We start from the raw sequence: 25,953 nt of genomic DNA on the forward strand, positions 1-25,953 counted from the left end.
GCGGCATTTAGGGGACATGGTTTAGGGACTTAGCAGTGCTGAGTTAATAGTTGGATTTAATGTTCTTAGATGTCTTTTCCAACCTAAATTAGTCTGATTCTTAGATTAACTGCTTATTGGATAATTCAGGGCAGAATGAATTCACACATCAATTTAATTTTGAGTGTCTGGGAGGAGGATCACCTGTGTCTAACTTCCATCACTTAACTCTGCTGAAGACTGTGTGGCAGTTTCACTGGATGTTTTATATTGGGTACAATTATTTTGGAACAGCCAGCCTTGTTAGTATCTGTAACTTAGAGCTCTTTGTGTGACACTGCTGACATTGTGACAAAATGATGTGATTTTTTTTAGTTTTGTTTTGTACAGCTTTTACTTACGTTTTACAAGGCTTCATCTGCATGGAGGGGATTTGGCTGTTTGCATTTTGCTTGGAGTTCTGTTTCACTAAGATGTGCTTTTCCCCTGTCTTTTGAAGCATATGGCATCATGCAACCCTGGTCAAGGGTTAATGCAGATAATGGAAGTAGAAGTAGCTCCAGAATCTGGCTTCATATTTGCTTGATAGGCTATTCCTGATCTCTCTTTATAGAGATGATGATGCATGTGGAATAAGGTGTAGAAAACAAGGTAGTTCTTACAAACGTGTAGGAAATGCCTTCTGTGTATGCAGGAGATTTGGGGTGGAGAGAGGGTTACACAGGAGAAAAATGTTTCTTTTGAAGGCCACAGGAGGAAGAATTTAACAGGTTTTTTAGAGATGCTGAAATAGTCACATGTAAGTGCAGTGTTGGATGAGCCTGGAAACAGGAAAACTTTGATTTTTATGTTGAATTTAATTTGTAACATAGAAGCAAATTCTCTTGGTGATATTACTGTGATGGTTGTGGGCGTGTTCTTAGGATGTGCTTGGCCCCATCCCTTTATGGTTTGCACATGGCAGCTTGGGCTCCCCTTCATAGGAAACTGGGAAACAATGAGGGTGGAAAATCCTGCCAGAAGGGGCATTATCCACAGACTGTCTGCAAGTGTGAGAATAACATAAATACAAAGGATGTGAGTTTTTGCTTAAAGTCTCCAATGTATACACTTCTCTGTAGTCGCTGGGATCTTCTCTAGGTATCCAAGGAACTGCGTTATTCAGCTGCTCTCGAAGTCTTGACTTCCTCGTGTCTCTTCTTGTTTTTCACATATTGAAAATGACAAAAAGTATTTTATTTTTTTCTCTGTGGGACCTTGGCTCTGGAATGGCTAATTCTGATTGTAGATAAGACGCATTAGCTTTGAGTACTTCCGTGCTCCAAAGATGCAATTCATCAAAACCCAAGTACTTTGTGTCAGATCTGAATGTTTCACAAGAGATTTTGTAATCCAACATGTCAAACTTGTTTAAATGTCAGATTGCAACTGAAAGCTGAAGGAAGAAATAAGTGCTTCGTTATCTCCCTTACCTTACAGAAGTGTCTTGCAGTTCTTAGAAAAAAAGAAAATTGTCTTATTTCTGCAAGAAATACACCATTATGTTGTGTTGTAGAGGTGCTCCTGAGATGTGCAGCTGTTCCTTGTGTTGGTAAACAGGCTGGTGTTTCATGAGGCAGATTTAGTGATTCAAGTAGAGCAATCTTCATCTGCTGAATAAATCTATTGCTGGTGACCTCTTGATTCTTCCCAGAGGTGACTTTGTGTTAGAAATTATTTGAGCAGGAAAAAGACCTCGAGGGTGTCCGTTTGCTCATCGCTTGTTCTGGGCGGTGTTGCTTTCAGTTACCTGGTGCTGAAGATAATGTAAAGATCATGAATTTCAGTCAAATGCAATGTGAGTTTGGCATCATTTCTGTTCCCAGCTCTATCACTACTTGGATTTCTAGCTTGTATCCGTAGAAGAAAAATGAGTCTGTGTTCGTTTTCCAGATTGATACAGCTATGTCTGACTTGCCTAACCAGTAAGTCTCTGAAGAGATTGTGACCTGAACTTTTTTCTAAATCTTTCTAAGTGTTTTAAGTGTGTAGGAGCATATGGGGACAATGAACAGAGGTTGTCACTGTTCTCATAAAGAAACATTAAACCAAATATGTGTGCGTGTTTGTGCATAGACACTTTCTGAAAGATGTTCGAAGTTCCCATCTCTGTCCAGGACGTGTACTGGAGCAGCTGTCTCGGTGCAGATGTGGAAAACTGAAATCTGCCATGAAAACTTTTTTACCTTGCATATAGCAGCCCCCACAGCTGCCAAAATATGCATCCTCTTGTTTTAAAAATGTAAAAATGCTGAAAACATCTGCTCCTGCCCTGCACTGCAGCTGTGCCAGTGTATTATCTGGAAACGGCCTGAGTAAGACCAGCCATAACAAGAGAAGAAAAATCCCATGTTTGATGTAAGTGCAATTGTGGCTTTATTCCAGTCACTTCTTAATTTATGTCTCAAATTCAGTTTATCTTCATGCCCAGATGACTAAACAAAAGAGCTGTATGCACTTGACTGTTTGAAGAAACTGTCCCTGGGTGTGGGGAAAAAAAGAAAAAATATTATTTAGGGGTGGAGGGTGGGGAATCCAGAGTATGGAGTGAGTGGCACCATCTTGGTTGTTTTAAATGGAGCATAATCAGAGCTTTGGTTTCAGTAAGTGTGCATGTATCATTTCACACTTTGAATGAGCTTGAATTTTATTTTTATTTCTTTTGCAACACATATCCACCCAGGGTAAGAGGGGACTTCTCTGGCTGCAGGTAAAAATACACTTAAGCACACTAAATTTCTCCCTGGTCTTGAAATATTGTGTCATCTCAAGCTGCTACACCTTGTGTGCAGGTTTTATTGGTGCTGCTGAATGTTAGATTTGGGGCTTGGATTTGCTCTGCTGCATCTTGTTGGAACAGTTTAAAACTGCACCCTGTCCCTGCCTGGATAGCCCTCATTTTGGGGGTACCCTGTATTTTAGCTTAGCTCTAGGTAAAGAAGAGTTTGAGGCTGTAAGCCTTTAGTGCTGAGGTCCTGAGATGCAGATGTTTTGTTCCCTGAGGTTGAGCGCAGCTCCCCAGTGCATTGTGAGGAAGATGTTTTTGAAGGTATAAGAAGGAAAACAGTTTCTTGCTTCTTTTGTGCCTTGAAAGCAACTGGATCAGGGATGGAACTGCAAGGAGCTCTCCCCAGCTAACAACTAGAGGTTGCTCTCTGGGTGTTTTTTGCTAAGACATAATGTAGCCCAGGATCTCAGAGAGATTTTGGGGCACTTGGGCCAAATTTGAAATGAGTCTAGATATTACTTTTTTGTTTGTTTTATTTGGAAAACTTCTGCAGACTGTAGGTGCTGCATGTTTCCAATCTGCATCTGGTATTTGCTTTGAATCTTTGAGTCTGTTGGAATCCGAAGCCAAAAAGGTTCACGCAAAATGTTGTGACCCAAAACTGTTTAATCTCAGATCTGTGGTCTCGGAGCCACAGCCTGACTTGAATACCTGATGAGTATCAGCTGAGCAAGCATCACAACATCTGACTTCTGCCCATGAACCATAAACCTTTTCCTCAGGGAACAAGAAAGTAAATTGGCCTTTGTGCAGAAACAGCCAGCTAGGCCGGGGCCACAGTTTCCTTGTGCTCTATACCAGACCCCACGGTGCTCTGCTGCAAAGTTCTCCTTCCTTCTAAGTGAAGCCATATGAAAAAAAAAATCCACTTTTTGAGAGTGGCTGAACCAACCAATTTGTTCAAGTCATTCTTCTGGTTGATTCATTTTTAACTGAAAAAAATGCTGATATATTGAAAGCAACTTGAAAAATGCCAAAAGGGAAGAAGGGGAAACAAGTTAAACCATTTGAAGCTCATAAAAGAAAAAAAAAAAGAATTTAAGTGCAACCACATGAGTGGTGTAAAATTGGTGTAATACTTAATCCCATGTTAGAGCACAATGTGTTAGATATGAGTTCCTCTAGAAAATAAGGCCCTAAAAATAACCTAAATATTTATGATTGAGAGTTCACAACATGATCAGCTCACTGTGTCATGCTTGCAAGGGAAAAAACCCTCTGGTCTAAAGATCCACTAAGATAGGTCTTCATTTCACTTGGCCAAGGTTTTTACTTGAATGCTGTTCCCAGCTACTTCTTTGGATCAACGTAACAAAAAAAGAAAGTCCCTGAGAGCCTCAGCAGCACATGGCTTGAAGGAAGAGATGGACCCAGATTTATGGAACATGTCTGTGTAAACGTTCTCAGTGGAAAAGGGTGAATCGTAGGAGAAGTTTAAGGGAAGAGCACAAGTTGGTGCTACAAGTTCTTGGGTAAAATGTGCTTCACTGGCATAACATTTAACAAAACATTGGTATTCAGCAAGGTTTTGCTGGACTCTCTTTCTTGCTAACATTTTAAACTCGCTTTGTCCTCGACAAACATTGATTTTACCTGATGCCCAACAGTAATTTGCCCAGGCAGAAACATATCCATCCAGCTGAAGGGATGGGAGGCAGCAATGCAGCCTCTCAGCCATGGAACATGGGTCAAGGACTAGATTTGGGTTAATTATACAGGGTAAAAAGACATTAAACACACATAGTGCTTGTTGTCCTGGTGTTGATGGATTATGGTGTTCATCGAGCAGCCCAACTTGCAGTGGGTAAATTAGTTCAAATGAAGGTTATTTACTGTACTGTGGACAAGTACATGGGTTTGGCTTTTGACAATATTTTATGTGAACTATAAAGTGATGCTGATTTTTAATATTTCATTTACTTGCCCACAGTAGATGACATAAGTGGCTGCTACCCAGCAATTGTGAATCTGTTTACTGTGAACTTTTTACCTTGTTTCTGAGGAGCTATTCTTTCATCCATCATCTCTTCCTCATAATATTTTCAAATATCAATGTATTTCATTCTCTTTCTTTGTCTTAGCGTTACTAAATCTATCATCTTACTGGGAAACTTATGGTGTTGTCAGAAATTGAATATTATGCCCTAGATTAAAGCTGTTTAGCTTGAACGTGACAAGTTGTTTAAAAATAGACTGTTAGGCTTTGTATTCATTCTCCTCTCCAAAACTCTCTTTTGTAACAATGTAAATAAAGGACTCCCAGAACTGATACAGTGGGGCTGGCGCAGTTAAAAGAAAAGACTCGGCTATTGCCCAATTTACTTTAATGCAACATAAATCTTAATTATATTGAACAAGCATCAGACTGCAAGGTCTTGGGAGATGGAGTCATTAGGTAACAGTTTACAGGGAACATTTATCTTCAAGCAAATTCCCAGGCCTCCTTAATTTCTTTTGTAGTTTCTTAAAGGGGTTGAAAACAAGAAGTGCAGTATGGATTCACTTTATACCCAGTTCATTAAGCAGTATCCAAAGCTGAGCCCCCAGAATAAGCTAGAAATTGCTAAAATAATAATTTCCAATTGTGCAGACCATAGACTTTATCACATCTGCAGAGTCTGAGTCTGCAGATGGCATTAATGACTCCTGGGTTGTTCCTATGTGCTGCCCTCTCCCGTGGGAGCTGGGAGGTCTCTGTCCTGCTCACCCACCTCTGTATCACAGAATTCACACTCGCAACTCTTGCCCAAAGTAAATACTGGGTTTGATATTTTTCCTTTTAATTCCCACCAAAACTTTTTCTCCTCAGAGACATTTCCTAACCCAGCTACTGAATGGTAGCAGGATTCTAAATGTAGTTTCCAAAATGCTACATTTTTTTTTTTTAGCAAATTGCTCTCAGATAAAAGCAGCAGTAAAACAGATGAGAATGGATTTTTAATTTTTTCATCTCTCAGTTTTGGTTTATCTTACACTCACCATAAGCAGTATCTCTAAAATATATTTGTCATTCCATATGCTGCACCCACTTTACAAATTTCCTGGAAGACTATAGGGAAAGAATTATAAGATCACAAAATAGTTGGGGTTGGAAGGGACCTTTAAAGGTCATCTAGTCCAATCCCCCTGCAATGAGCAGGGACATCTTCAGTTAGATCAGGTCAGGCAAAGCTCCATCCAATCTGACTTTGAATGTTTCCAGGGATAGGATATCTACCATCTCTCTGGACAACCTGTGTTGGTGTAGGCAAGAGCCAACTTTTCCCACGTGCTGTGAAGTATTAAGAAATCCCTTAAACTTGAAAAAAACCCAACCTAGTATTAAGGTTCCTCTTTATACAGAATCTTTGGTTTCTTGCAGGTTTCTCACATTCTCAGTTGAATGGCTCCAACCTAAGCTTTATGTGGGAGCTCTGTGCATTCACCCTTTGATAGCAACCCTCCTTTAAGCTGCCTAAAAGCATCAATACCAACTCATTACTCACTTGTTTAAGTACTTGGCCTCCCTCTCCTACACCTTCTTAGGACATTTTCTCCTCCCTAAGGAGCACCCTGTGCTTTCTGCCTGCCACCGGCAGAAGAGGTAAAGCAGAGTGGTTACTGAGCAAGCCACTTTAGATTAAACAGATCCAGGAGGAGTCCATGGAAAGGCAGGGAAAGATTAAGCAAGGCTGGTGTTTAAAGCACTCCCTGCACTCCAAGGGAGGCTGAAGGCAGCTGAGGCTCTGCCTGGGGGTAAGACCCCCAAAATTAGCCAAGAGGGTGGTGCACGTAGAGGGGCTTTAATTGCTCAAGTCACAGCTGATCTCCAAGGTTGAAAAAGGTGTTTCATCAGAGCTGGGGGTTCCTTTCCAAAACACTTGACTTGGGGATGGAGGGAGTAAACCTTTCTCCTGGCTGTAATGTGCTTTCAGGGAGGCTGCAAATATGTTTGGGGGTTTTTTTGTCTTCTGTGTAGAAACTTGTGAGCAAGTTACTTAGGGAGTAGTGGTAGACATTTCTACCAATCATCTGTGACTACCTGGGGCTTCTGTCTGCAGGTTGCCAATCCCATAGCGAGGGAGCAAGTGGGATTTGGGGGCAGGGGGCCTGCTGGAGCTCTGTGGTGGGCTGGGAGGGGGAGTGCTGGACAGTGTATCCAAACTTCAAAGAGGAGTACTCCAGGCCGTGGCTGAAATTCTGGAGATGCAGTTGCACGTTTGAGCACAGAAATGTTTATGCAACGGGGGAAATTCTGATAGGAGTGCAGAAATATTTAATGATCTTTGTTTATCATCCTTTTCCAGCAGAAAGGAGAGGGAGCAGTGTTGTTTCTCAGATAAAAAGCGAGTTCTTGCTTTTTGTTAGTGTTGCTGTCGCTCAGCAAATACTCCACCCAAGCTGGCTGATCCACTGCAGAAGGCTGCAAAAAGGGGCTTTTTCTTCCAGCCTGGCAATGCACATGTTGTGGGAGAAGTGATGCTTCCAGGTGCCCTGCAGGGAATCCTGGCTGCAGCAGAGAGGCTGCAACACATTGGCATGGAGCAGTATTCTGTATCAGTGTTTATTGTTTGAGTGCCTTTTTTCCTTAATTAAGAGTATTTTGTCATTTTTGGCACTTTATGGATGCCTTAGCCATTGCTGCCCGGTATGGTAAGAATACGAACAAGCTTTAAAACTGGAATTATAAATGTATGACCAGATCCAGGCTGTGTCAGCAGTCTGCACAGAAGAAGCTCTGACTCAGATAAAGGTTTATGTTCCTCACTTTAATACTTTAAATACTGTGATTTGCAAGCCTGTATCAGCCATTTGCAGCACGCAGGGACTGCGCAGCAATGCTACCCGCTCGACAAAGGCTTTTTCCCAGAATTTTGGAGCATATAAGACCTGGTTCCCTCTACTGTGTAAGCAATACTAATAACTTCAAAACCTACTTCCCAGCTTGCCTAGGAGCCTGATCTTGGTTTTTTCACCAAAATTATGTTGTGGGGAAAAAAACACGGTAATTAAGATGTGCAGCGGACTAATTTATTTGGTATTTGGGAAAGGGAGGAAGACATGAGATGGATCCAAAGGGAAGGACATGTGGTAGATACTCTCCTGAACTCACTGTCCATCTGACATCACTAACCCTGTGCTCTCTGCTTCCCACAGGGCCCCCGGGGAGGCGAGGGAAGCCTGGCCGGCGTGGAGAACCCGGTAAGCATCACCTGTCCCGATGGCACTGGGGGCCCTGGGGGTGTCACTGGGTGGTATGGGAGCCTTTGGGCAATGACACCAGTCACCTCCACCTACCAGGCTGTGGAACAGGGACTTCCTACGTCCTTTGTGGTGGATACGAAGAGTTTTATTAAAAATTTTTTAAAAACCCAAACCAACCCCCAAAACCCTAAAAACCAAAAACAAATTAAAAAAAAAAAAAAGGAAAAAAAGCAACCAACCAAAACAAAAGACCAAACAAATTCCACTCAAAACACCCACAGCTGTTGCATGTTTTATCCATCCTTCCATTTCTCTTTGCAGTATTCAGCCTCATCACCCTCCAGCACTGACGAGGGACAGTGCATTAGCATGGAAATAGGGAATCCCCCAGCCATGTTAGATGGGAGGTGTGCACTGACTTGTTCTCTGCATGTGGATGTGTCCATACATTGCCTGCCAGCCATAGGGTGCTGGTGTCTGCATTTGGGAGTCTGGGATAACCAAACCTCAGCCACCAGCCTTGAGCAGGTCCCCTGAGCATCACTGTACCCTCAGCCCAGGTGAAACCACAGAGCAGCCTTTCTGGGGTTTTCATTTGAGCTGACTGTAACTCTGTGTCTCTGACACTTTGGTGGATCTGGTGAGGTTTGGGGTTTTGTCCCTGACTTTGAAAAGGGAAAGGACTGACCCTGTTTCACCTGGAGGGAAGTGCTGTTTACATTCTGCTGTTGGGTCTGAGTGCTGTTGGAGAAGGGAGAGATGCAGCTGGAGTTGCTCTTTCTGAGGAAAACAGACAGGGGTGTGCCCAGAAAGCCAGGCAGTTTTTGGGATTGCTTCAATGTGCCAGAAAGCAGCACATGAAATTTTACATGTCCCAGCTCTTAGGTTCTTGAACACTGAGAGAATGAACGGGAGTCAGTGGATTTTCATTTAGTGAGGAGGCTGAATTCTGTTCTCTGCTGCCTCTCACTATAGAAAATTCACAACTGGGATTTCAAAATGGGCAGCATAACTTTCTGATCACCAATATTTTGAACAATATTTCTAACTCTGAGGAAAGGAAATTGAGGGGATTTGTGCTGCACACCAGCAGCAGCACATGAACTGATGGACAAGGAAGGCAGGCAGGCATTTCCCTTCTCTTCCATTGATGATATTCCAGAGTGCATTAGGTGTTTTCTGAGATTTTTTTTTTTTCCTGAAGCATCAGGGATTTACTCCTGGGCAAGGGATGGGTGCTGATGGGGTGGTGGTGGATCCCAGCCAGCTTTGTTAATTTGTTTCATTTTCCCAGCAGCTGGGCTGTAGGAAGAGCCATCAGACTGCTTTGATTCTTCTTTTGGTTGTTTTTTAAGTATCAGCTAAGGGCTCTAAGGGGCACAGTGGAATACAGCATTCAACCAAGGGCAGCTGGAGATGTCAGCCAATGGATCTGATTTTATATGCAGGCATTTATGTAAACGCTGTGCAAGACGTGTCTCTGGTCCATACAGAAACCTGGGAGGTAGCACTGAGCTCACACATGCCCTTAAATCTCTTCTCCCTGCTTTATGCAAAACTTTTGAAAAGCATCATTTGCCCTCATGCTGTGACACATCTGCAAATGCACTTGAGCATCCCTCTGATGAAGCAGAAATCTGCCAGGGAATCAATGCAGAACCAGCAAGAAAACAAGCATTATAAAAGAAAACAAAAAAAGAAATCAATTATTGATGATAAAAAAATTTCCAACCTTAGTAACAACTTTTTTTGCATTTCTGCAACTGAGGAGGAAAATAGAGAAGAGTGCAGCAGCCACCCACTGCACACAGCCACACACTCAGCCAGGCTCGAAGGGTGAAATCCAAGGAATGCAGTGCAGAGCCTGTGGGTTGCCCACTGCAGATAGACACCCAGGGAGCAGGCATCCCGCTGTGTATTGCTTTTGGCTGAGCTGCCAGATGTTTGTTTCTCCAGATAACTTGAATATATATTTCTATATTTGTTTGAGAACCTGACCACACATAAACCAGGTCCTTGTTCCTTCGCTACAGCTGATAAATGAGACTAAAACTTTGTTTGTGTAGCATGCTGGTGTCTGTCCCTGGGGACCCTGCCTGATTAGGGCTTCACAGCTTCCAGACAAAGGCTGTTGGAGAGCCAGGAGGCTCAGCCCTGCCAAGGGGGAAGTGTTTTTCTCTGGCATTTGTTGAAATGGTCATGTTGAAAAACCTTTTCAGATTCATACTGAAACTTTCAATGTATATCTCTAAGAAACAAGCAGAGAAACTGTTAAGAGATATTCCTGTCCCTTTTAATCACACCCTCCTGTTGATTTAAACCAAGACTGAATTTTGCTTTTTTCTTCTGCCATGATGGATTCAGATAAAATAAATTAATCCAACAGCTCTGTTTCTCTAAACTAAGAATTCATCATCATGAGAATGCATTGGGACAACTGCTCTCTTCCACAGATATGTGCCTTACTATAAAAGATTAATTTTTAAACTAGTTCTGGAGGGAAAAATTTAACTATTTAGACTGTTTGGAAGAGGGACAAGCCTGGCTGCACATGCTTCAAAAAATATTTGTTATTGCCCCCAGAACCCGCCAAGGGCAGGCACTGGGTCCTGCTGGATTCCTGCCTCTGGGCTTGGTGGTTTATTTTGCTATAGTGAAGCATAAAGTCAACAAGTTTCCCCCTGAGGAGCCCTGGAGGGCAGAGAGGGCTGTGCTAAACCCCAGCCTTCCTTTGAGGTTCACATCTCTGGTGGCAGCTTGAGCTCCCTGTGGCAGCACGATTGTCCCCACTGTCATCCCTTCCCTGACCTCAGACACAAGGATCAAGTACCTGGGGGAGTGTTTCTGCCACCATCAAACCAGCTGAACAAACCAGGGAGTAATTGAGTCAAATGGCTTTATCCAACCCATTTTATTTACCCTCTTCATCATCTGGTCCCATGGGAATCACTGCTGCAGCAGAGGAGCAGTCCTGGAGCTGGGCACAACCACTGTAAAAGAGGCTACTTTTAAAAACCAATTTATCCCACTGTTGCTACCATGAGACCAGGAAATTCACACCAGCAGCCTCCCTGGAGAGGTGTCACTTTGGCTGTTTGGTCTGGTCCAGCATGTCCTGAGCTCCATCCCATCCTGCCAGGACAGACACAAGGGTCTCAGCACCCTTTTTCCTGCAGACAAGCATCAGCAATTTCTTTTCCAGCTGGAAAGCAAGCGCAGCCTCGAAGACCCATGTGCACCTACCCATGGAAGTTGTGTGTAAAAATAAAAACACATTTTAATACCATTTTATGTGGGATATTCAGTCTTCTCTCACTGTGGGGTGGAAGAAAGGTTTTGCAGCACTTGCTGTCATGGTTGGTCCTGACAGCCAGCCTGCTCATCTCAGATGCAGTTCTTTTTCCTTGCCGAAGGCAAAATCAGGTTTAATGTCATGTTAGCTTATTTTTTCAATGTGATATGTCCCAGTGAGGAGCAGTTCAATTGTTGGAGTGAGCGTTTGTGAAATAACAAGGATTTCTGCCAGGGACCTGGGAGGTTTTGCTTCCCCTCTTGCTGCCAGCTGGTGCTGTGTGAGTGGGATGGGACACGGATGCACAGCCCTCACAGGGCTTTGTGTTTATTTTTTTTTAACGATTGAGCCATGCTGGGGTGTTCCTGAAGGATGGATGAATAGGATCCAGGATTTGGGAGCTTAGTTGAAGTATTGGTTCAAAGTCTTTGCACAAGTAGATGGTGGGAGATGATGTACTTGTCTCTTGTAATATCATTCTGCTTTCTTCCTCTGAGTTGAAGATTGATCCAAAAACTGATCCGAAGCTCAAAATCTCTCAAGATAAAGCAGGAGACAATCCCCACGAAATGTTCAATCTGGGGAGTCTCTGAGTAAGACTCTGCTCTCCTCACATGAAGCAAGAGCTGCCTCAGGACACAAACAGCCAAAGCTGATGGCTGGGGTGTTGCGTAGCGCCTGTCTGCATCAGCTGTGCACAGCTACAGCCCAGGGGGATAAACGCTGGGGGTTTTAGGCACAAAATTGCCTTTACAGGTGGGCCTGAAAGAGCATTTTTTTGATGAAGTGCTATTTCATTGGAAAATCCTGACTTGGCATAATTTCTGGTAGAAAAAGCTTTGTTTACAAAATGTTTTTATTTCAAAAGCAATTTTTGGGGAAATGTGTCGAAATTGGTGAATTGGGGTAAAAGTCTCCTGCTCACCACCCATGACTTTTTCTTTCCAAATTTATGTTATGCTACAAGTGTTGCCTTAATTTGAACTTCTAACAAAGACTTAATCCAAAGGGATTTCTTGGTTTTTTTGGGTGGGCTGTTTTCTTACAGCTATTCTGTTTGTGCAAATATTCTGATTTGGAACAAGAAAGAATCTAAAGCTTTTTTAAAAGGAAAAAGAAAAAAAAAGTGATTTCTATCCAGGGAAGGGTTATTTTTCTCCCAGCCTTACATGTACTTAAAACCCCATATTTTACATATCAAGATTTACACTTTCAAACCCATTGGCTGTGTGATTGAGGGGACAAGTGTAAATATACAGTTGTTATTCAGTAAGTGCACATGAGCTGCATGTGAATAAATCACACAGAAAATTGTATTTATCCAGAGATTTCTATTGCTCCCCATATTTCTCACTATGAACTGCCTGTGCCAACCTCATACCCAAGGAGTTCTTTTTCTGCTGAACTTCAGGACAAATCTAATCTGTCCCACATATGCTCTCAGTAATGAGCCTCTGCTAGGAGAGCATATTCACTGCGTGCCCCAGGCATAGATAGGAGTTAGAGGTCACCACACAGGGACAAATACTTTTTCCTAGATTCTGTGACTCCTTATGACTGTAGCAGTTGTCCTCCTCTGTTGTTACCCATGACTCAGTTACTCCCCTTCCAGCATCCTGAATTAATAACTCTGTGTGTATGTATATACATATTGTGTGGGTATGTATTAATACAGATTTTTTTGTATTGTAATGTTTTTACATCTTCAGGTGGCCACAGATGCATGGTTGCTACCTTGGGGATGGGCTATTTGCCCTTTAGAGTTGCAGCAAAGTCACCTCTGACTCTTCCTGAGCTGTTGGGAATGTTTGGCTGGTTTTGTTTCCCCTGCCTGGCTCTCTCCTCTCATGGTGGGAGAGCTTGCATGATAAATGATTTGCAGATTTAACAGAAATATCTTATCCCAAAATTTCCAAGCTGAAAAAATACTTGGAAATAAATGACTGTGACCTGTCATTTCCCATATGTTTGTGTACTGCTGGGGATGATGCCACTGTGATCTGCTCGGGCTTTGGAGATACAAAACATTAAAGTTGGTCAATCAGGAAATCTGGGTCATTAATTTTTAATGAGTTTTGATTTTTACCTCCTGCTAGCACAGCTGTCCATGTTCTTAAGGAATCTTTTGGTGTTTCCAAATATCTCCATGCCCTTGCACACTTGAGCACAAGCTGTTCCCTCCTGGTTATAGCAGCATCATCCCTGCTCAGGGTAAATCAATCACAGACCAAAATCTGTGCATTTGCAAGTTATTTTTGTCTTTCTCCTCTTCCTTCTGAAATCAGCCCCCAAGTTAGTTTTCAATACACAAAGGCTGTTTCCAACTTCTATTTGTTGTAAGAAGAATTTGATTATTCCTTTCAGCCTCTCAAACTGATTCTCACTAGTCAAAATGGTTAGCAGCAAATTCTGGCAAATTGCTTTGAAAAGAGCATATCTCTTGCACAATGTGTCCACAATGATGAGATGGCTGGATGAGGGGCAGCCCCTGGGTACAGGATCTGCTTCTTTATTTATTGTTTAATTGCAAAATATTTGACTTTCTTCTATAGGAAACAAGTGCCTTGTGGCTGGGCTGTTAAAAACATGTTCAGCAAACCAGAAAGTGATGCTGTTCTTAGGAGGAGAAAAGATCAGTTCAATAGGTTTCACTTTATGCCTTAATGAAGATTTATTGAGCCTCAATTCGCCAACAGCACAGTGAAAGATTGGTGTAACTCCACTGATGGGGGTGGAGAACATCCCAGGGTGCATATACAGAACCCCCCTATTCAACTGTGATTCCTGGATTTGGGAGGAGGAAGCACTTTGAAAGAGCACTTGCCTGCACATGTTGGAGAGAAAAAAACAGTAGCTGAGAAAAGGAAAGTAGGCAACAAATTCCAAAGAGATTATAATTGGTACATGATTGAAATCCCATATTAAAATAATTTCCTGCCCACTTCTTTGAGACTTACTCTTGACTTTTCTACAAAAGGGCTTTTGTGGGTAGCTTGGTGTAAGTGAGTTAATAAATCAGGTTTATGATTCTCAGTTAATAAATTGGCATAGAGCCATTGGCTTCTGTATTCAGAAGAAATTAAACCAAGGAGAGCAAGTTAAGCCCCTGTGCTTGTGGCCTGGAGTGAGACGTGGAGGTTGTCCCTGCCCCAGGTGTGGCCAGGCACTCTGCTGTGGCTGTGTGGCACTGACCCCCTTCAGGTGACAGACACAGGTCAGTGGGATGGTTCTTGGTGCATTGCCAGTCATTACTTGCTGCCACTCCTCATTCTTAGGCTTGTTTGGTTTTTTTTAAAATTCAGCTTGGTAATGTTTTTAATTTTAAAACAAATTTTAAAATCCTTGAAAAGGCATTGGCTTAAAATATGCTTCTTGAATAATATTGTTGATTAACATAAGATGAATAAAGCTTCCACCCCCCCCCCCCCCTCCATTTTAAGTTTTCCCACATTTTTTTTTTCTTTCCTAATTGTGCCTGGTTTCTGGTTTTGATCAGGCAAGAATCAGAGCATGAAGAGATCCCAAACAGAGCTATAGGCTGCCTCGTGAACAGGAGTGGAATGTGGATTGCATTGGATTAGGGCTCAGCGTTCACCTCAGTGCAGCACCAGTTTGGGAAAGCAGTAGGAAAACTGCAGAAATTGGTGTGGCTGGTGGGGAACACCCTGCACTGCTGGGGAATATGGGGAAATGTTTCTTTTTCTACTGCTGTTAATGCCAGGTTCAGACTGTGCCGCTGGCAGCCGAAGCCTAAGGCAGGTGTGAGGGGTGTTTCCCTGGAGCTAAGGCACTGTGCATCAGTCCACTGGCTGCCTCTGAACATGAGCGGGGGTGACACAGGGCTGTGGGGTTGTGTGACATGTTTTGAGGTCAGGGAGAGATGGGAACCATCCAACAGCAACATTTGGGGTCTGTGGAAGCAGTAGCACTGTCCTTGTCAGGTCCCTACTACACTGCTCCTCTGGCTTTTGTGAGCTTATCTTCTGTTCCTTTATCTGAAGAGTAAATAAGGTCCATGGTGAAAATACAGATTTTATTAATAAAAATTTGCACATTTTTCTGGCCATGTCTGTCTCCTTTTTGCTGGCCACAGGTGGTGCCCAAGGCCCTGATGCCCTGCATGTGGGCCCTGCCTTGTGAGGTGCCCAGGGTATTGTGGGAGGAGAGAAAACAATCGTGCTGTGGAAAAGATGGGAAAAGAGTGGTTTTACCCTGTCAGTACTGCTGTGCCAGCAGCATAGGTCAAATGGTCTTGTGACAGGAGGACGTGGATGGTGCTGAGTGTATCTAGAAAGTCATTGCATGGGAATTAGACTGAAAAGTCCCAAATCATTCTGATGTTGGTTCCTGCTATGTGCTGCTTTATCAGATTATATTTCTTCTTTGTAACTGACTCGTTCTTTCTTTGTTTTTCTTTTGTTTTCCAGGACCTGCAGTAAGTATCGTGGATTTTACTGTTGGATCAACAAAGTTAAGGCTTCCCCTTCCCCTGCCTTTCAGTGTCCTTGCAAAAGCACAGCATTTTTTGGTAGAGGTGTGTCTGCAAACAAAATTGGTACCAGATGCTGCTGTATTTTTTTTTTTGTGATTGTAGAGAAATGGGGGGTATGTGTGGGGGTGAATTTTAAAATGTTTAACTTGCTGCCTCAAGGGACTCCCAGTAATTTTAAACTCAGAAAATATTCAGTAAAAACAAGTTTTCCCTTTAGAGAGTTCTTTAGTCTGCCTCTATTTAACAGAAAGAGCGCTGTACTAATATTTTAACATGTTAGTGGGTTTATTGGTTCTAAAGCTCTGTCTTGCTTTTCTTATCTGTTGTGTTTCCAGCATTTAATATGGGTTTGGTTGCCTCATAAGGGGGGCTAGAGGGAAAACCATAGCTTGCTTGCTTCTTTCTTTGAAGTCTTGGGTAGAATAATGAGCATTCCTACCAATGCAACCAGAAAATTTATGGGCAAATAGTTGTTTGAAGGGGTAATAGTTGAAAATGTGTTAACTCCTCCTTTCAAATGTTCAGATGTGCCTTTGGCTGTGCCACCACATCCAAATCTGTTGTTCTCCTGCTGGTTTTGGAGTGAGAATGTATGTTTTGTTTGCGCCCTCTAAGTTGCTGAGGGTTGGTTTAAAAAGTAAATTATGGGTATTAGGTGCTTCTGGTTTTCTACCTTTCTTCCCCCAAAGGAGGAGGAGGAGGAGAGGTGCAGGCTGTTAGCAGCCACATTTCCTTGTCTGTCATTGCACCAACAGAGGCATTTCTTCATGTTGTTCTCTTCCTATAGAGCCCCACTGGGTTGAAAAGGGCTCATTTTAGGGAAAATAAATTTGGCAACTCTTCCTGGGCTAATAAATTTCCAGTTTTGTTTTGGTGACAAGGAGTGCACATGAAGCGTAGGGGCTGTCCCAGCATCGTGGCTTTGGTTTTCCTGGGATTGGCAGCATCGCCTGTGAGTTTAATTGAGGTTTTCAACCCTTTGAATTTTTACTTCTATTTCAAATTCATTTTTTAATGTAAAGACTTAAGAGGGGGTTGAGCAAAACGATTATTTGGGATTACAAATAAAGAGGATACTGCCTTACTAAAACTCCATATATAGAACTTAAGAGACATTTTCGCCTTGACTGAAGCACTTTGGCTCGTTTGAAATGGATTTGTGTAGCTGCTGGGTTGTGCTCAGAGGCTGTTATCAGCCCACACGCAGCCGGGTGTGTTGCTGCCTCACGTGTGCTGTCTGGTCACGTTTATTATGGCGATCCAACACAGGCAACATATGGTGCACTATTAATTTTTCTTTGTCTCTAGTTGGTTTCATTTCCTGGTTCCCACGGCACTATTGAATTGCAAATGGAGCACAGGAGAGGTTTAACACAAACAAGACCTTTTTTTTCCTTTCCTCTCCCCTTGCCCTTCTTTGAAAGACAACTCCTGGTTTAGTTAATTTTGGTTTGGGTGGGATTGGTTGGTTGGTTGGTTTTGGTTTTTTTTAATCCTGCTTTTTAGTATAAGTAGTATTTGCCAGAGACTTCTTTAAGCATAATATAAAATAAGTCCTAGAACCCACAGAACCACAATATTATTTTATTTCAACAGTACTGCATTTATTAGTTTCTTCTGTTTCTTGATTTTGGCCAGAAGGAATTGATTACTTCTTACATGTACAGCATCACACTGCTCTAACTGTATCCTCAATTCTGTTGTTCCCTAGTAGCAGTTGTTCTAGTATTTTATTCTTTTGGCTGTCATAAGTTAGTTATGCATATAAAATTATTAGAATTTGTGGTACAGGATTTGTGGCTGATGGATGATTGATTGTCTTGTTTGTGAGTAAGGGGTATTCTGCTCAGATATGCTATAAAACCTCTGTTTTGGAGAGTATTAAAATCACATGCTGGGTAGGAAATTTCTGCAGTTGAAATATAGACTTACCACAGACTGTAATTAAACATTTACAGTCACAGATATTAGCAAACACATTATGTGTTATTGTGCTGGCTAGGGAACTCACCAGCAAGTGAGGGCAGGGCATTCCAAGTGTTTCCTATATATCTGTGTGTGCTCCACTGCCATACATCTTCATAAAAATCTCCCTGTACACTTTATCCCAAGACTGTAATTGGTTAAATAGGCGTTTGTTGAAGTCGGTGCTGTTTCTGGATGAATCAGGAGTGCTGCAGGAGGCGTTACAGCCGCAGGGGTACTTAGGAGAAGGGAGAACCCGTGTGTGTGGTGTGGAGGGGACTGCTGGAGCTGTTCCATGCCGTGAGAAAAGCCTGACTCTGACTCTGTACCCACAGCACGCTGACACAACCTGTGTTTTTGGTAGCAGATGGCATTGCTGTGCCAGATACTCACCTTACTGCCTGTTTGTGTGCCAGCTAATACTGAACAGCTCCTGCCCGGGAACCTGCGTCGGTCTGGCTCACAGCAGGCTCTGCTGTACAGCAAGCTGTACAGGCTCTGCTGTAGCTCATGGCGTGGTTAACAGCAGCTCGGGCTGTAAACACCTCTGGGAACCTCCCGAGGAGAGCACGAAAGGTGAAATGTCCTGAATGGGCTGTGTTTTATTCTGCTGATCCTGCAGGTGCTACCAGGAACTTCAGTAGGGTCTTTCCCCGCGGCATCAGCTGTGCTTTCTGCTTCATTGCAAAGTAAAGCAAAGCTTAGATGTGAGCTGGGAGAGCTGCACCCTGCAAGGAAGTTAATGGATCTAAGAGGGGCAGACCTTCACCAAATCAAGTGCTGGAACAGGAGTTTGAAGCTCAGTGATTGCTGTCCTGGCTGCTGGCTCAGCAGCTGCAGCCTCCACAGCCTCTCCCCAACACCTGGGTGTTTCCTTTCCTCTTTGTACCCCCATCCTAGGGCACGTGTATGGCCAGGATCCAGTGTGTGCCATGCATATCCATGGCTTCAGGGGCAGCAGGGGCTGGGCACAGGCAGCAGGGATGGGTGCAAGTTGGCAAAACCGGCGGTAAGTAGCCAAAGGGGAACAGGAGATCAAAATCCAGGGAAAATACGCTGTAGGTGTGACCTTTCTGATAGGAAAGTTGCCCCAAGAGGTTTCTCTGGAGTTTAGTGCCAGGGCTGGCTGGAGAGCAGATGGCCCCCTGTCCTGCCTGCTGCTATGTGATGTCAAGCTGCTCCAGGTGCATTGACTGACTTGTCTCCCTTGTTCCCCCCCACAGGGGCAGTCAGGACGTGATGGTTACCCGGTAACTCCACTACTCCTTTTATTTTTATTCTTTCCTAACCTGTGCTCTGTGGTCCTCTCCAGCTTTTTCTGTGACTCGTGACTTTCCTTGCCTGTTTTAAGCTTCCTTTTTTTTTTCACTTCTTCGCTCTTTCTTCATTAGCAATAGCTTTTGAGGGATTTAGCCTTAAAACTTAAAAGCCTGAGCAATAATTTCCATTAATGTTTATAGGGATGAAATACTTGAGCCCTTTCATGGTTGCATTTATGCTCTTGCCTAAGAGTTCACTGGACTGCAAAGCGAGTGAAGGCTTTGGGGTTTGTCCCACTTAGAACTGTAAGGGATCAAATCTTGGGACACTGGTGAAAGAGCCTCAGGTGTTGAGATGGATCCTCATTTGCCCATATCCAAAAATTTTTCCCTGGGAGCAGAGCTGACCTGCTGGACATGGAGGGGGAGGGAGTCCTTGTTCTGGCCAGATCCCAAACCTCAGGCTGGCTCTCCTCATCCTCATCAATGCACTTGGATGGCCACAGTGCTCCAGCTCCAAGGGGCTCAGCAGCTCATCCATCAGGGAGCGACTCCTAAGCACTCCCTTGGTGTAAGGGGTTGGTAAAAAATACTGTGTGAATTCTCCATGCTCATGGCATGGAGAGAGAGTTTCCATCTCTGCTCCTGCTTTTTGAATGGATGCGGTGAATCCTGCACTGCCTGTTGCTCTGGAAGGGGATTCTTGGCTATCCTTGGCCTTCTCCTTCCTGTGGTTGATGCCCTTTTTTCCTATTTTTTTTTCCTTTTTTTCTCCTTCTTTTTTTTGTCCTTTTTTCTTTTTTTTTGTCCCCTGAATGGGTGTGTTAGAAAAACTCCCTCCTTGTCTCTGCCACCACATGCCCTGGCCTGGCTCCCCTTGAGTGCCCAGAAACCATAGAAACATCTATTGAGTTTTATGTGTGTCAGGGAGCTCAAGAGAGGAGGATTGGAAGGGAATTCCAGGGCTATTTGCAGTTTTCCCTTCCCCTGGACCCCTGTGATCCTCCCTGGGGATGACAGTGGTGTTTCCCCAGAAAGAGAGAGGTGGGAGATGGGGTTAATTTTGCAGAACCAGCCTATGCTGCCGTGGCATCCCTGACATGAATGTACTCCACCAAATGATTAGGACAGATTAAATTTGTTGTGAGGGGAGGGAGAGGAGGCTGTGGGCAGGCAGGGCTCTGTGTCCAGGAACGGGGTTTGTCTCCCTCAGGTGGCACCTGCCTGCAGCAGCCCCTGAGATGCTGGAGCCAGGAGGTTGAACAGATGCCTCAGGGGTCTGTTGGAAATGAAGAGTTTATTTTATTAGAAGTTAGGATGTGAACATTTCACCCTAATGGGCTGTTTAATGTCAGTTTTAGAGCAGTTTTTGCCCTTGTGGGATGTGACAAACACTGCTGGATTAGCCAGTGCCCTTGGCAGGTTTGTCCCTTCATGTCTCAGTCATGTGGTTTAGTTGCAAAGCTCTGAAAACCAGAAACCCTGGGAGGAAACGGGCTGTTCCCCAGGACAGAGCATCACCACAGTCCCCATGGGCAGCCTGGCACCTTGCCTGTCCCAGCTCCTGCAGAGGGATTTTAGTGATGCTCCAGCACTCCTGGATGGTGCAAGGGAGTGGCAGTGACCTCAACTGTGCTGCCACATCTGCAGTGGGAAAATGGCATTAACATCACCACAAGGTTTTTCCTCCTCTCTCTTACCCCCAGAACCTGCAGTCTAGGTGAGCTGTGGGGCTGGTCACATCCTGACTTTGAAACCATCAAACACTGAATTACTACATCCATGTGGCTGTGGCTGCATTAATTAACTTTATCTAATAAGGAGGTGAGAATAATTGTATTTCCAAAGCAAGATGTATACCTGAAAAAGGAGGAAACTAAACATGAAGCAGGCTTGAGGGTATTATTCAGCAGAAGCGTATGGACAGGTTTTATTAAATCTAGTTGCATATTCAAATGAATTTAATTATTTAGTTCCCTTCAGGGTGATCAAATAAACTCTGAGCTGTTTCAAGGGGTGGATGTGGTGGAAATGCAGAGGTAGAAGGTGGATATTAAGTGGTGTGTGGCCAGCAGTGCTTTGAGCTGCTAGTTTATAACTGAGCTGCAAGCAAAGGAAGCTTTAAAGGGATGAAGTGATCCAGAGCTCTGGAAATGGGGCCAAAAGAGAAAACAGCTTCTCTGAGATGATTTCAATATTTTTATATTTAATGTCTTAAGATGAGGTTGGAGCCTTACAATAAAACTTTACAGCAGAAACAGTTTTTTTCTTTATAAAGTTCTGTAGGTTTACTGTTATTTTTGAAATCCCATAGAGGATTTGGTTTCCGTTTCTAACCCTATGGCATATCCTACTAACATTGTCGTAACAGCTATGAAGGATGTTGGGATTTGTTGCTCTTCTGCTCTTGTTTGATTTGGTTTTGACATCGCACTGATCATGGATCACAGCACATACCTCAGCCTGAATTTCAGTATAAGGGCTGTATGGGTCTGTCTTCTCTCCTCTTTCACCAGTAACATTTCAGCTTGGCCCGTTTGGGCCAGATTTGACAGAAGAACAAAGACTTAGTAGATAATAGTTTAACTTTTGATACTGGGGGCAGGTTAAGGAAAACACTTTTCTGATGCCCATGGTGAGGCAGGAGCCATGCTGCCATACAGCTGCCTTGAGCTCAGGCTTGCACAAGGCCAGCGGAGGAAAAGCAGATGTGCAGCCACCACAGTGATGGAAATGTGTTTCTCGTTGGGCAGGAGCAGGCCCTGGGACTGGGATCCCTTGGGACATGTCCCAGGCTGTGCTTCCTGAGGCAAGGAGCATCCTTGCTGCAGAGTGGTTCCCCTCGACTTGATGTGCTGTCAGCGTGTCGGGGTCATTTGTCCTCAAGAAGCTGGGAGGGGAGGGAGGGGTTGGGTGTGCAGAGAGCTGGTGCACTGGGGCTGTGGCTGCTTTCGTGAGCAGGGCAGGCCAGCTGCATGTGGGCAGGAGGAAAAGGAGAAAATGAGGAGCAGATGGGAGAGCTGAACTGCAAGTAGGCTTTGAACTGGCCTTTCAGAGCAGGAGGATCTCTGCATTACACAGCTGTTTAATTGGATATTAGGAAACATTTCTTCACCAAAAGGGTTGTGGAGCGTTGGTCCGGACTGCCCAGGGAAGTGGTGGAGTTACTGTCCCTGGGGGGATTTAAAAGATGTGGCTCTTGATTTAGTGGTGGGGTTGGCAGTGCTGGGTTAATGATTGGACTTGATGATCTTAGAGGTAATTTCCAACCTGAATGATTCAGTGATTCTAAGCAGTGGCTGTGCAGTGCTCTTAGCAGCCTTGCCCCCATCTCTTTCCCTGCCTCATGCAGGGATGGTTCTATACTTGCCTTCAAACTCCTCAGTTGCTCTCCTACATGGTATTTCTCTTTCCCAGTGAGAGGCTGCCTTTGTGGTTCACCAGAACCCATTCCCTTCTCTCTCTCCATTTACTGGAGAGGCCTTTTGAAGCCAAAGTCTCTGTTTCTTGAGAGTTTCATCTGCCTCTACTACTCATCCCTAAAATCAGTCTCAGCTACACCGCTACGTGACATCCCAAATGGAGGACTGTCACTTCAAGTGGGAAGAAACCAAAAGAATGAAGTTGATTAATGAGGGGAATTACTTCATGTGCATGTCTTCATTAATAGAAAGCAGATCAGGGAAGAGGCTTAGCGGAAGAAAAGTATGATGTGAAACAGAATTGTCTCCTATTTTATACATTTCCCTTAGAATACTAGAATTTATTTTTAGTTGAGCGGTGTTACTCATTTTATTCCTCTGGTGTGTAATGTTTGCCTTCTGAATTCTGTTGATCACTTGTGTGTTGCCTGGAAGAACCCAGGCATTGTCCTGCCCATCTCTTGCAGCAGTGGGAACCTTTTGGGAAGGCAGGGAGAAAAGACTTCATGTTCTGCCTGCTTAGAAGTAATGCAGCTTATTACTGAAAATAATTCAGCACTGAGTATCCAGCTCTGGGGTCCCCAGCACAGGAAACACATTGTCCTGTTGGAGCAAGTCTAGAGGAGGCTACCAGGATAAATAGAGGAATGTAGAACCTCTGCTATGAGGAAAGGCTGATAGAATTGAGATTTTTCAGCCTGGAAAAGAAAAGGCTTTGGGACATCCTAATTGCAGCTGTGCAGTACCTGAAGGAGCGACAAGAGAGCTGGAGAGGGACTATTTACAAGGGCCTAGAGTGGCAGGACAAGGGGAATGGCTTCCCACTGACAGAAGGCAGGGTTAGATGAGATACTGGGAGGAAATTCTCTATTGTGAGGATGGTGAGGTCCTGGCACAGGGTGCCCAGAGAAGCTGTAGCCCCATCCGTGAAAGTGTTCAAGGCCAGGTTGGACGGGGCTTGGAGCATCCTGGGATAGTGGAAGGTGTCCCTGCCCATGGCAGAGGAGTGGGGCCTAGACCGTCTTTAAGGTTCCTTCCCACTCAAACCATCCCATGATTCTGTGACTGATAGTGTCCTTTCCTAATGACAGGCAACTACACCAATATAATCAACTAATGGACTTCAGGCAAAAAAGAGTCACGACACAGGCATTGCTCAATGCTGGCATTTCATTTTGGGGAATAATTGTTCCGTCGGAATTGGGATACTCCTGTACAGGCCATTCTCATGTATTTATAGTCCAGTGCATGCTAAGATGCTGTTGGAGCTAAGCAGGTCAGCATCTTCAGAAACTTTTATTTTGGGAGCTTTGGACAGTGAGCTAATATGTTCCTTTGGCTGCAGTGTTGTAAATCCAGAGTTATCTACTGAAGTCAGCTGTAATATATAAGCCAGAAATCAACTGGTAAGGATGGTAAAACTCTGGTTTTAATTAATTTTCAAGACATAAAGCGAAGCCAAATGTGTTTTTCTAGGCTGATGTCTGTGAAAGGGGTTGAAGAAGCACGTGTAGAAGATGGTTCCCTGACTTATAAAAACCCAGCACTGGTACACTGACTTTGGTTACAGCTCTAGACCTTGACCATAAACAGAGGAGTCAGGGGTTTTCTCCCCGCAGCAATTAAGAATTTCATTTAGTAGACAACTTAGGGAAAGTCTGTGCAAGCTTTTCATGTGTGACCCATAAATGTAATATGAATGCAGACAGGATGATGTGTGGGAAATGAGGAACACATGCCTTAACCTGTTCCTGGTGGCAGCTCCTCCGTGCCATTGTGGTTCCTCTTTTACCAGAAAGCTCCAAGGCATGCACTTAACCAGTCATTTTGGAAATGGCAACACCAGAAGGCCAGATGTGGCATTAATAACAAACCAGTTTTACGAGAACTGTAGGAGTAACTTAGAACTGAACTGCCTGATGTCTCTATGAGTTGCCTCCACCTATGCAATTATCTCCAAGTGCTGCTTGGGTGTGCTCAGGGTGCAGCCTGGCAGAGTGGCTGGTGGAGCCCTGTGTAGCACTGGGATTGCTCCATGCACAAACCAGAGCAGCAGGCAGTGTTTTAACTCTTCAGGAGGGCTGCCAGAAATCCCATGTGAGGCCATGCTATGTGGTCAGATCTCATGGGCTGTGTGGACCCCATTTTTTCCTGTTTTTTTGCAGTAGACAGTTGCTTTCCAGACCTTGTGTGGTAGCTCAAGCACAGATGCAGTTGCCTGTGGTGTCCAAAACACATTGCACGGGTGTTTTGGCTGTTTGTGCATTGCTAGACTTGGATATTTTAAACACTGTGTGGTGTGATGGAGGCATCTGTTGGTGAAGTATTTAGTTTTCTTAGCTAGGCTAATCAAGGTCATAACTGTAATTTAGGGTTCAGTCCTGTGTTTGTTCTCATGTTTTACTCGTAAATATTCAGACTTCAAGGAGCATCTCCTGTGCGTGAAGTCATTTGAACACATACCTCTCCCAGTAAGAGCCCAAAAGACAGAAGTACCAAACATTCATTTTACAAGGCAAACTTTGTAGTTCCAATCTTTTTCATTTTATTTTAATATCAGTTTTGTGGCCAATTCACGTAATTATTTGCCTAGAGGGAAAACTCTCTTTAAACAGGGAAAGCAGATCCAGCGTGTTTTCCTGCTACATCCATTTGCTGGCCCTCTGATGTGGAAACAACAATGATTTTGTGAAGACCAGTTCTTCATGGCAGCAGTTTATTTTCCTTTTGATTTAGAGGTAATTCTTCCACAGGGATAATAAAAAGTTGTCTTATATCCCACCCAGTAGAGGAATTGCAGATACATTTATTTATCCTCTGTGTTTCCAGTGGTTCTGGATAGGGAGAAGAGACGGCCTGGTGAAGGTGCTGACAGCAATGGCAAGGAGAACTTTGCAGCCCAAATTGCACCAGCAGGGCAGAGGTTTGGTTTCTGGCTTCTGCTTTTCCTCTGGTTCCCTGCCTTGAGTGTTGAGTGCAGCTGGTGGGTCTGCATCTCTGTTTCCAGTGCATTTGGGTCCAGCCCTGTGGTAGAGAGGCTCAGTGTCTAGGCAGAGGAAAACTCAGAGAAGTTTTCTCATGAACCACCAGAGAGAGGTAATCCAAACAGAAGCTGTCAACCAGGAATGACACTGGTGTGGAAAGACTGTAAAGGCAGTAAGTTGCTGAAGTGTTCGCTTGAAACACCAACATTCTTCCAAAATAAGTACTTACCTACTTAAAAATTGCATTCCCACCTCAGAGGCCATCTCCTCTCTCATAGGTGGACATTAAAAAATATATCCAAAGCCCAACAGAGACAAGATTTCCTGATTATAGGCAAAGAAAGAAATCATATTTTCAAGTGCTTGAAGAAAGCAGTTGTGCAGAACACGTGGAACTCATTTAAGCCTCAGAAATTTGGGCGAAGTCGGGGGACTCTTTCTTTCATAAAAGTACTTTGCTGTTTTGGAAGAAAGCTGGTGCAATGTGATGCACAGATGAGTGAGTTCTTGCCTCTGAAATGGTGGTCTGGCATGTCTGCCCAGGAACCA

General features: G+C 43.8%; 1 protein-coding gene across 6 annotated transcripts in view; it reads left to right on the forward strand.

Moving 5' to 3' along the window:
• Positions 1-25,953, forward strand: part of COL23A1 (collagen type XXIII alpha 1 chain) — a 188,619-nt gene that overhangs the window by 122,737 nt on the left and 39,929 nt on the right. For all 6 annotated transcript variants that reach the window (XR_004243198.1, XR_004243199.1, XR_004243200.1 and 3 more), the window contains exons 3-5: positions 7,943-7,987; positions 15,710-15,717; positions 18,963-18,989. Coding sequence is in view for 3 of the 6 variants with exons in the window: in XM_032124947.1 (XP_031980838.1) it covers positions 7,943-7,987; positions 15,710-15,717; positions 18,963-18,989 (80 nt within the window). In the remaining 3 variants the exon portion in view is untranslated. The remainder of the gene's footprint in view (positions 1-7,942; positions 7,988-15,709; positions 15,718-18,962; positions 18,990-25,953) is intronic.

This window comes from Corvus moneduloides, chromosome 15 (genome assembly GCF_009650955.1).
Source record: "Corvus moneduloides isolate bCorMon1 chromosome 15, bCorMon1.pri, whole genome shotgun sequence".
Taxonomy (NCBI): Eukaryota; Metazoa; Chordata; class Aves; order Passeriformes; family Corvidae; genus Corvus; species Corvus moneduloides.